Source organism: Protobothrops mucrosquamatus, unplaced genomic scaffold (assembly GCF_001527695.2).
Source record: "Protobothrops mucrosquamatus isolate PMUCROS unplaced genomic scaffold, P.Mucros_1.0 scaffold5834, whole genome shotgun sequence".
Lineage (NCBI taxonomy): Eukaryota > Metazoa > Chordata > Lepidosauria > Squamata > Viperidae > Protobothrops > Protobothrops mucrosquamatus.
Window position 1 is genome coordinate 7,641 of NW_015391680.1, and position 11,786 is coordinate 19,426.

The following is an 11,786-nucleotide window of genomic DNA, read 5'->3' on the forward strand; positions in this document are numbered from 1 at the left end:
TGGCTTCTGCAACCTCAAAAATCATGCAAGAATGGGGTGTGTTTTTGAGAATAAGTGTTGGGTATTGGTGAGTGCTGGTGTGTCACCCAAATGTCATATCACCTTTGAAATGTTTGTCATAGGTTCGCCATCACTGATTTGCATAAGTACAGTCAAAAATCAATAATAATCATGTTTGACTCACAATGCAAATTTATGTAAGCCAGTTTATATATGTGTGTTAGAAATATTTCAAGGTAGATTTCCAGTTTGAAGCAGGCATCTGCAATCTGTCCCTTGCAAACTGAGAAAAATACATTTTTGACAGAAACTGAGTTTATTTTGTTTCATGGCTTGCTATTAAAAATGCTGAGAGTATTGTGTTAATAAAACCCTAAAGATTGAAGTTCAAAATCTGGGTTCTGTAAAAATAGTAAATCTCTTACCACAAGGCACAAAAATCTTACTGAAAATAAAAGCAGCTCTATATTGTTCTTTGTTTGACCTAATAAGCTTTTCCCTTCCAAAGGCTAGGAATGTAAGTCCCTTTGCTTTCTTTACTCAGAATCCTGTTGGGAGCCTTTCAAGAGAGCAGGACATTTGTAGGAAATTTTAGAAGATAAAATTCATCTTAAAAGGCTTGCAAAAGTTTCTTTCTTCTTTCTTTCTTTCTTTCAGAAGTTTAGCTCTTGAAGTTTTTTCCCCAGGTTTTTTTTTTTTTTGCCCTGCCACATTTTGGAATTATCCTACTATGACTGTGGAAAGTAATAGTGAGCTTCCATCAGCCTTTTCACAGAAGGAACACAACATTATTGCAGCATACTTGATCGCAGCAGGTATGAACATTGAATGTATTTGGTTAAGAAAATATTGGGGTATTGCACCTTAATAAAAAAATTATCACTTCATTTTTTTCAGCTTTAATTAAACATAAGCAAAGAAATGTGAAGTTTGAAAATGGATTGCTACTCTTTGGATTTGAAGGCAAAAAGTACTTTAGATTACAGGGGTCTTCAACCGTGGCAACTTTAAGTCTTGTGGACTTCAACTCCCAGAATTCCTCAGCCAGCAAAGCTGGCTGAGGAATTCTGGGAGTTGAAGTCCACAAGGCTTAAAGTTGCCAAGGTTGAGAACCCTTGCTTTTGATATGCAAATAGCCTGTATGTGCAGGTTGGGATTGCTTTAAGGCATTCCAGACAAGTTTTGCTTTTGCTCCTTAATACACTCTGAAGCCCTTTTTTGCTTTCAAAATCAAAGTTCTGCACACTCTAATCTTTATAAGTCTTCCACAGTCCCTTAAAAACTGGACAGTATAGTACCTCAGTGATGGAAAAACCTGTTTTGCATGCAGAAGATCTGTGTTCCTGGCAGCTCTGAATAAGGGGCTGGAATTCCCCTGCTTTTAGGGCTAATACCTGTAAGTAAGACAATATCTGATACTTTGTAGAGCAACTTCTTGGATTTTAATTTTAAACCATTTAGCTAGATGTTAACATAGTTGAGTTCAGTGAAACTTGCTTTGATGTAGACCAGACTAATACTATACTAAATAAAATATATCAAGTTAAGCTAATATTTAAAGAAAGAAATGGTGCATATGTTTGGGATTAATAAAATGTTGAGGATGGGAGCTTTTCCCCCCAGAGAAACAAATTCAAATTAAATAACAAGATTGTTGGCTTTCAATCTTAAGTATTTAACCCCCATCCATTATTCCTGTCAAAATGCATCTTTTAATTAGTCACATTTGCAGAACTGACTGTTTCATAGACTAGTTGATCATATTTTAAGCTAATATGTTGGTCAAACCTAATTCTTATGGTTAATTTATGATTCACGGTATAACCCAGAAAATTGGGATGACTAAATGTATGCTGTAAACACATCCTGTCTGATTCATATTGTATTCTCCCATATTTTGGTTTTGTGATGGGGGTAGAGATGGAATTCTACTATGCTCTTTGAGTTGATACCAGTAAAATTTGAATTAAGCAATTAATCAGTAGTAACATTGTATTCGTGAACAATAACTTTTTTTTAATTTCCATAATGGGATCACAGAGTATCATGTCGTCTAATAGTTCCCAATTTTAAAATGTGTGGATTTCAACTTCTAGAATTCCCCAGCAAGTGCGTAAATGGATTTCTGCCCATAAATTATGTTCATTATTTTTTAATTTTTAACATCTAAATGGGGCTGGTAATGAAATATCTATTTAACACTGTTCTTGCTTTACTCAAGCTCAAGCATGATGTGTATAAACTCTAACTGGATTGGTTCACATATGATAAGACATCGATTACAATTAAAAATCATAATTGTTGGGTTCAGAAAACATCGCCAAGTCAAAGATTTTAGTATTGTGTGTGAATTTAGCCTATTTTTAATCATTGGTAACTATGAATCAGTTGTTGACTCTTGATGACTGCTTGGATTAGTCCCTGCAGTTTCCTTGGCAAGGTTTTTCAGAAATAGTTTGCCATTGCCTCCTTCCTACGGCTGACGGGAGGTCACCCAGCTGGTTTTGTGCCTAAGTAGGGACTAAAAGTCACAGTGTCATTCATGGTTTCTAACCTGATGTCTTCACCATTATGTCAACCTGGCATGAAACTAATGCTTAATTAGGTTTTTTTTAAAGGATGATGATGAGATGATGATGATGATGATGAGATGATGGTGACGATGACAACAACAATAATGATGATGATGATGATCTTAGTCTCTTTGTAGATAGTATGAAACTCAGATTAGGTCTATTAAGACTAACATTTCTAAAGTTTACTCCCCATTTTTTATCTTTTGACAGGAATCATAAGTCTTCTCAGTAATATTGTTGTTTTAAGCATCTTCATTAAATTTAAGGAACTTCGAACACCAAGCAATACTATTATCATTCACCTGGCTTTTACGGATATTGGAGTGAGTAGTATTGGCTATCCCATGTCTGCAGCTTCAGATCTGCATGGAAGCTGGAAATTTGGCTACCTGGGTTGCCAGGTAACTTGAGTATTAAAACAAAGGATCAGATTACACATATTGTATGTAGCCCTGTTCAAATAAGTGTTCAGAAACAGATAACAAAACAAACTGTTGCTAAGTGTTTCTACCAGTTCTTTTCAGCATGAACTGTTGAACAACACATCTCTTTCCACTAGTGTGTTTGTGGCAAAAAAACACAAAACACTCTTTTGTGAACTACTACTAAGTATCTGTGAGCTTTGGTCTTAGAAGGAAATCATAACCAAAAGACAAGCAAATCCAAAGAAAAAATTAAATGGTTGAAAATATATTCCTTGGTCCATAAATTCAAAAGACAAACTCTTTTCATAAAAAGGATTATTTAGGTGGACCTAAATTAAATACATTAAATATTTACAAACAAAATTATATTATTAATTAGAACCTGCATTATTTTATTTGAGAGGTTGGGGTTTGTTTGAGGAATATACATATATAAGCAGGTAGTATTTCATCTTCTGGGAAGAGAGGATTGTTTGTTAATATTGCACAGCAAGCCCCTTGCACACCACTTGACTGTTAAGTCTTGGCATCTCCTCTTAAAAGAACTGAGTAATGGGGAATATCAAATAAAAAAACAAAACTAGATAGAGTAATTATTTAACTTGGAACTCAACTGTCTCCTGCTTTAGAAGGAATACATTAATATACTTTATCCCAACAAATGTGTGCCGACATTCCACTTCAATTAAATTAAACTAGGACTATAGAATTATTAATTTTTTTAAAAAAAATAGCATTATTATCAGCTCTATTTCTACAATACTTTGTCCCAGAGATATTGCTGGGAAATCTTGAAGTTATAACCCCCACATATCTGCCAAGTTTCAGGAAGTTATCTTATTTTTTCATATATTATAAATGTGTTGTTTCTATTTTGCTTTTAAAATACTACCCAAATTACTTCTCTAGTAGCTGAAAATGAGTATGCAAATTAAGATATAAAATATATCACAATTGTCGCTAGATGGCTGTCTTGAGTAGCACAGTAAAAAGATTTTTTGTTTCTAGCTCTTCCTTGAAACTTACTAGGGGCAGCTGACTGTGACAACCTCATGGAGAAACAGCATGGTCCAAAGGCAGAATGTTTTGTATTCCAGTGGTCATGAATGCAAACCCAGTAGCTCCTGTTAAAAGAATTAGGGCTTAGATTATAGGAAAGGCTTCTTCCAAAGTATTGTTGACAATAGGAAAAGGGAAAACTGAGCTCTACATGTTCTTTTATGCTACCCAATGAACAGGAAGTCCTGTCTCATTGTCTGGACTCCGCAGTGTTTCTCAACCTTGACAATTTTAAGGCATGTGGACTTCAACTCCCAGAATTCCACAGCCAGCAATGCTGGCTATGAAATTCTGGGAGTTGAAGTCCACATGCCTTAAAATTGTCAAGGTTGAGAAACACTGGCTCTGGAGGCTGCGTGGATCTGGATGAGAGAACAGACTCAGATTCTATCTTGCCAAATAGCTGTGGGCTTTTGTTTCCCCTCTCCCAATCTTAGAACTTAACTATTGTTAGCCTTAGATGGGATAGTACTCTTTAGCTCAAAACTGGCACACAATGTGTGCGTCATTTTGGACTTCTGCTTCAAGGGTGGCAGCTTTGGCTAACAAGATCTTTGTCCAGCTACATCTGGTGTACCAATTCTGCCCACTTGTAGATTGTGAGGTCCTTCTAATGTTCACTCACAGTTGGACTATTGCAATGAGTTCTACATGTACAGCCCATGAAGACCACTTGGAAACTACATCAGATCTTAAATCCAGCAACAACAGTAACTTTGGGCATGTGTTAGTATGCCAAAGTGATACCAGTTCTATAAGATTACACTGATAGCAAGTGAGCTCCCATTTGCAATTCCAGGTGCTGATTATCATCTATAGAATCCTTCATAGCATAGGGTCAGGTTATCTGAAGGACTGCCTATCTCCCATGATTTTTTGTCTATCCCATAAGATCAGGCAACATTGGTGTATTTTGGGTCCAATTGCCGTGGATATAATTTACTTGGACTTCAGTAAGGCATTTGATAAGGTAGACCACAACCTACTACTTGATAAGATAGAAAAATGTGGGTTAGACATCATCACCATCAGATGGATTCGTAGCTGGCTGACTGGCCGTACTCAGCGTGTGGTCCTCAATGGAACTGCATCTAGATGAAGGGAAGTGTATAGTGGGGTGCCCCGGGGCTCTGTTCTGGGCGCAGTGCTCTTCAACAACTTCATCAATTATTTGGATGAGGGGATAGATGGAGAATTCATCAAATTTACAGACGACACCAAGCTGGCAGGAATAGCCAACACTCCAGAAGATAGGCTTAAGATACAGAAGGATCTTGGCAGACTTGAACATTGGGCGCTATCTAACAAAATGAAATTCAACAGTGAAAAACATAAGGTTCTACATTTAGGCAAGAAAAACCAAATATGCAGGTATAAGGTAGGTGGTACTTGCTCAATAGTAGCAACTGTGAGAGGGATCTTGGAGTCCTAGTGGACAATCACTTAAATATGAGCCAGCAGTGTGCTGCAACTGCCAAAAAAGCCAACAGAGTACTAGGCTGCATTAACAGAGGGATAGAAACAAGATCATGTGAAGTGTTAATACCACTTTACAATGCCTTGGTAAGGTCACACTTGGAATATTGCATCCAGTTTTGGTCATCACGATGTAAAAAAGATGTTGAGACTCTAGAAAGAGAACAGAGAAGAGCAATAAAGATGATCAGGGGACTAAAACATATAAGGAATCGTTGTTGGAACTGGGAATGTCTAGTCTAATGAAGATAAGGACGAAGGGGGACATGATAGCAGTATTCCAATATCTCAGGGGCTGCCACAAAGAAGAGGGAGTCAAGCTATTCTCCAAAGCGCCTGAAGGCAGGACAAGAAGCAACGGATGGAAACTAATCAAGGAGAGAAGCAACCTAGAAATAAGGAGAAACTTCCTGACAGTTAGAACAATTAACCAGTGGAACAACCTGCCTCCAGAAGCAGTGAAGGCTCCAACATTGGAAGTTTTTAAGAAGAGACTGGACAGCCATTTGTCTGAAAAGGTATAAGGTTTCCTGCCTGAGCAGGGGGTTGGACTAGATGACCTCCAACTTTATTATTATTATTAAGCAGTGCTATTTATCAGGATCCAGAAAGTCTGCCTTCTGTGTTGGCACATACTTTTGGAATAATATTCATTACAGGTGAGTTTGGCTTTTATCCTGGGGATGTTCTGGGAATCTTTAACAAGTGACTGTTTTCCCAAGCCTTGGGATAGGACACTTGTGGAGCCTTATTTGCTATATATTCTAATATTAGGAATGTGCTTATCCAGACACATTTTTCATTATTTTCAATTTTTACTCTTCCACAGTCAGCCCCCCAGTTTTAATAAAATAAAATAAGTAAACAGAATAACTCGGTGTTAAGCTTGGCTTTACTAATTAGCTGAAAATTATAATGGGGAATTAAGCAAATGGATCTTCCTGTAGATATCTGTGTAGACGAAAAAATGTTTCTTGATAATTGTAAAAGAAGAGCCTAATTTTAGACTTTTGAAAGCAACCAATATTATTTTTAAACATTTAAATCATGTATTATTTCTTAAATTCTAGATTTATGCTGCTTTGAATATCTTCTTTGGAATGGCAAGCATTGGTTTGCTTACTGTTGTCGCCATAGATCGTTACTTGACAATCTGCAAGCCACAAATAGGTATGATGTTTGGTATTCTGCAATAAAGGTATACCGTGTTTCAGTATAGATTTTGGTGATATGTTTTGCGGGAAATCCCACATTTTGGTACTCTATATTATTTGAATTTATACTTTGTAGTAAAGTATAAATCTCCTACAAGTTGAGTTTGACTCTTGCTGAATTTCATATCCATTTTTATGACAATAATGTTGAAATGGTTTGGCATTACTTTTTCCAGAATGTTTTTGGTCTACTTGTATTATCTGTTGCTTGTAGATAACAGAAATAGTTGTGGAAACAAAACCTGTAAAAAATTGCCCTTTTGAAAATATACTTGGTTAATTTTGCTCTTGAACTTTGGAGGATTACATAACAAAACCTACCTCTGTTTTGAATTCAGAGATAATAAGGTTCTTTTTTATTTTAATTTCCTATTTCTTAACTGCCCACACTCTTAATTGTGTGAACGACTGAAGATAGAGCAAGAAGTCAGAGGGTATAACAAATTGGAAGTGTCAGAAGGAAAACAATTATAGAATTGAGCATTGGCTACTATTATAGAGTAAGAACAGTCCAAGGAATCTGGTTCTGTACATATCAGAGTCCCTGAAAATACCTTAATACCGAATTGCTAACATCCCTGAAGCATCTGACTTGAATTCTTTTATCAATGGGAAGCTCTGATAACATGCTTCACATCATTAAGAAGCCAAGCACTGTAATCTTCGAGCATTTTAAAAGATTAGAACAATATATGAAGGCAGCCAAGTGCTATGTTTGGAAGCATGGTCACCGTTTGAGCGACAAATAAAGGTTGAAGATATGTTCTGTGCAGGCAGAAATTAGCTGGGAATATAGAAATAGCACTTAGACTTGTATGCAGCTTCACAGTGCTTTATAGCCCTCTCTAAGTGGTTTACAGAGTCAGCAAATTGCCCCAACAATCTGGGTCCTCATTTTACCGACCTCAGAAGGATGGAAGACTGAGTCAACCTTGAGCCGCTCAGAATTGAACTCCTAGAGTGAGCCATGAGTTAGCCTGCAATACTGCATTCTAACCATTGCACCACCAAGGCTCTTATAATATAAATATATTTATCCATTTCCCTTTTCATAAATACACATGTTGTAAATACTAATCTAATTGTAACTGTTGTAACCATATTGTGAGAGTACCTATTACGAATAGGTCAAATGCATAAAAAAAAAGTAGGCATCTGTAGTTTACAATAAACTGGAATCAGACTGTAAAGCTCAAGATGTTGATAGGGACAAAAATCATATGATTGTTTTGTTCTGATACCGCCTTTTTGTTCTTAGTTTATATGATGAAGCAATTTGCATATGATGAAGCAATTTGCTAAAGTTACACCCCAGTCTAGTCAATGTTTTGTTGGAAGACTATCAAGCAATTATTTATTAAATATAGCATAATGAAAAAACATTAACAAATGGGTATTTTTTTTAAATATAAACTATCTGGAGGGAACCAGGTTAAAAAAAGATTCTTTCAGAATATAGTTAGGGAACTGTTCTCAGCAACTTTCTCAATTTTTTAATCAATGTTTGTAAATGTGTGTGTATGGTCATATCATATATCATATCAGACTATAAACAAACAAAGTATAAGTATGTAATTTTCAATGAGGGAAGTTAGTTGCTTAGATGTCGTATAGATGTGAACATTAATGTCTAAATAGTTTGATTTGTGTATTTATAAAATTTTCATTGTAACTTTTGTATTCTTTGCTTTCGAGTAGTAAAGTACAAATGATAAGAAAGAATAAATAGTGATGATGTTTTGGTTTGCCAACAGGTAACAGACTAACTACTCACAACTATATTGCCCTGATTTTTGCTGCCTGGACCAATGCAGTCTTTTGGGCCTCCATGCCTGTGGTAGGATGGGCAAACTATGCCCCAGATCCAACTGGAGCTACCTGTACCATAAACTGGAGAGAAAATGACACGTATGTTCTTTTTATAGTGAAGTAGAACATTCATGATTATAATTTTGCACTGTTATAATGTCACTGAAGCCTTAGAATCCTAAAAAAATTGAACAAGCATTGAACAGTTTGGAAGGAAACTACAGTCTTATAAATCACTAAGGGAGAAAATTTCATCCACAATGGTTAAATCTGATACATCCAGGACACAAGAGGATTACCAAGAGGAATTTGGGTCCATTTATTGTTTTCTGATGAATAACTAATGACATTGCACTTATTTTAGTATTAACCTTATGTCTTGAAGAAAAAATATTTACATAGGCTGGAAACAAAAGCCAACATAATATGTCTAACTTAGCAAGGCTCAGTAAAAAAGGCCAATGGATAAGCAGAAGCAATAAAAAAAGCAGAGGGTCCTTAACAGGTGTGAAATTTGGGTAGCTCCTGCTTTCACAGACAGTTGTGTTAGATATGGATATAGGCTCAGAAGAGGCAAATGGGTAGTGTCAACTGATATAAGTACAAAAGTGTGGAGCTTGCATTGGGATCCCACAATGCATGTTTCATTATTTTGGAGTAACTGTGGCTGGCAGTGGACACTTCTGAATCTTGCACATATTTACTTGGGAGCCTAATGACAGAATTTCTACTGAATGAGCAGGGCTTTTTTTGTCATAGAACGCCCAGAACGGAGTTCCGGCACCTTTTTGGGATGGAACCTTGTAGGGTAGGCAAGGCGGGTTATATGACATGTGTGAGTTCCGGCACCTTTTTTTTTTTTTTTTTTTTAGAAAAAAAGCTCTGCGAATGAGTACTGGATTACTGCCTAAACCACTCCAATAAATAGCTAGGTTTAGAATATTAACTAGCAACCAATCCATCTACTTAAATTCCACATAATTTTAGAACTTCTGCAGGTATTTGTGTCAATACTACCAATAAAGAGAGGAAAGTTTTTCAGTCATCTACTTGGTCTTTTTCACTTTCAGATCCTTTGTTTCTTACACTATGTCAGTAATTGCTGTCAATTTTGTCATCCCCTTATCCGTCATGTTTTACTGTTACTACAATATCTCTCAAACTTTGAAGCGATACACCAGGAACACTTATATAGAAAGCATCGAGGTAGATTGGTCAGATCAAGTTGATGTTACAAAGGTAAGGTCATGATGTAAGAATACCTTTTTTCTCCTTCAGAATTATTCTGTGTATGATGCCAAGAGAAATAAGCAAAACAGCTTAGAATATACATCATGTTCTCTCTCTCTCTCTCTCTCTCTCTCTCTCTCTCTCTCTCTCTCTCTCTCTCTCTCTCTCTCTTTCTTTCTCTCTCTCTCCCTCTCTCTCCCTGTCCCTCTCCCTCTCTCCTCCTCTCCCCCCCTCGATATTGAGGAAAATCAGACAAAAGTTAATATTGCTTTAAGTAAGAAATATAAACATTCTCCATGGAGATCATTTGACTCTTTTATGTTTTTCTATCTCATACCTTCTTTGTATTGTAAATTCTTAACATCATTCTAATTTTTCTTCGTTGTCTATTTGTGATGTGGCTTACATGAGATATACAACATTTATATGTAATATTGTTATGTTCACACCAAACACATATGTGTGCATGTATGTATTAGGGGGAGGAAACCAGTTTTTAGATAAAAAATAACCTATACTTAGCATATCCAATAACCAAAAACTTTGTGAATAGTAATTTAGATTTATTTATTATTTATTTGTTAAATTTATTTCCGCCTATCTCTCCATGGGGCTACTTTAGGCGGCTTACAACAATAAAAAGGAAGAAATGAAAAGACTGTAAGCAGAATGGAAATAAAATAATAGAACAATTAAATAACCAATGAAAATAAACATCAATAAACAAAAAGATGGTCAGGTGGAGAGCAAAACGGGGGAGGTTGGAGAATGCCATCAGTCTAGCAGCCACTTCCAGTGTGGAATCGCCCCATCTGGTGCCCAGGCCAACCAGAGAGCCAGGTGTTCAGGCCCTTGTGGAAGGACAGGAGGGCAGCGGTGTCAAACTCGCAACGTCACATGATGTGTCGCGACGTATTGCGACTTTTTTGCCATTGCCAGCAATGGGGTGGGCGCGGTTTTGCTATGATGCATCCGGCCCATGGGCCGGCAGTTTGACACCCCTGCCTTAGAGGGTAAGATGTTCCAAAGAGCAAGCACTGCTAAAGGGATACTAAATGGATACTAAATATGCCTGTCATATTTTCTAAGTGTGCTCATTTTCAAAAGATTGTTATGGAAATATTTGAGCTTAATGTTAATCAGTCATATGTGTGGAAATCAGTCATATGTGTGGAAATCAGTCACATGTGTGGAAATCATGTGTAAGCAGATCTTTGCAATATGGGTGAGATGTATAACTATGCAAGTGCGAAGAAAGAAACCACAAAGGTATTGAGACAATACCAACTATTTGTGCTCCAGTTTTGTTGAGTTCTGATTTACAATTTCTTGAGAAACCAGCAGTCAATACAGCCACCCAGAGTCACTTTGAATAGTGAGAGGGGTGGCATAATAAATAAATCAACAAACAAACAAGCAAACAAACAAAGCCAGGGAAGGGGATCAGGCTTAAACAATTTGGCATTTAGTTTATAGTCTCAGGTAAGAGACATCAAACAATACCATTTAAGCATAAAAAACAGGCTTCACAGTAAGGCATTTAGAAAGCTTTACGTATGGATTGCAAAGAATTAAAATTGTAGAATTTAACACTAAATTCTAAACTTAAAAAATGTATGCTTGGACAGAGGAAAAGTTGGAAGAAGAGACTAAAAGTTTATTTTCCCCACACTTGCATGGAGAAACAATTCAGGGCAAAGCAGAACATTTTTGAGAGCTGTCCAGGCGTGATACCTGGGAAGAGAAAAAAAATGAACTTGGCTACAGGACTGAATAACAATAAGAGCAAAGGAGAGAGGGAGGGAGGGGGGGAGAGAGAGGGGGGGAATAAATCTTGTGGGCAGAGGATTGTATGATCTTGTAGCAGAACTAGCTCCTCCCTCTCCACCCGCTTTGTTCCATCAAGAAATGGTGGCTGTAATTTTTGTGTGTCCTTGGATAACATTTAGAATTACTTAAGTCAAAGCTTGTGTAACCTGAGGTGGCCTGCAAATTGA

The 11,786-nt window shown here is 36.7% G+C and overlaps 1 protein-coding gene across 1 annotated transcript in view; it reads left to right on the top strand.

Annotated features, from left to right (window-relative positions):
• Positions 1-730: 730 nt before the first annotated feature.
• LOC107299969 (visual pigment-like receptor peropsin) overlaps positions 731-11,786 on the top strand; it is a 14,276-nt gene continuing 3,220 nt past the window's right edge. Inside the window, exons 1-5 of the mRNA XM_015829314.1 lie at positions 731-815; positions 2,787-2,977; positions 6,607-6,706; positions 8,505-8,658; positions 9,630-9,798. Coding sequence (XP_015684800.1) covers positions 731-815; positions 2,787-2,977; positions 6,607-6,706; positions 8,505-8,658; positions 9,630-9,798 — 699 coding nt within the window. The remainder of the gene's footprint in view (positions 816-2,786; positions 2,978-6,606; positions 6,707-8,504; positions 8,659-9,629; positions 9,799-11,786) is intronic.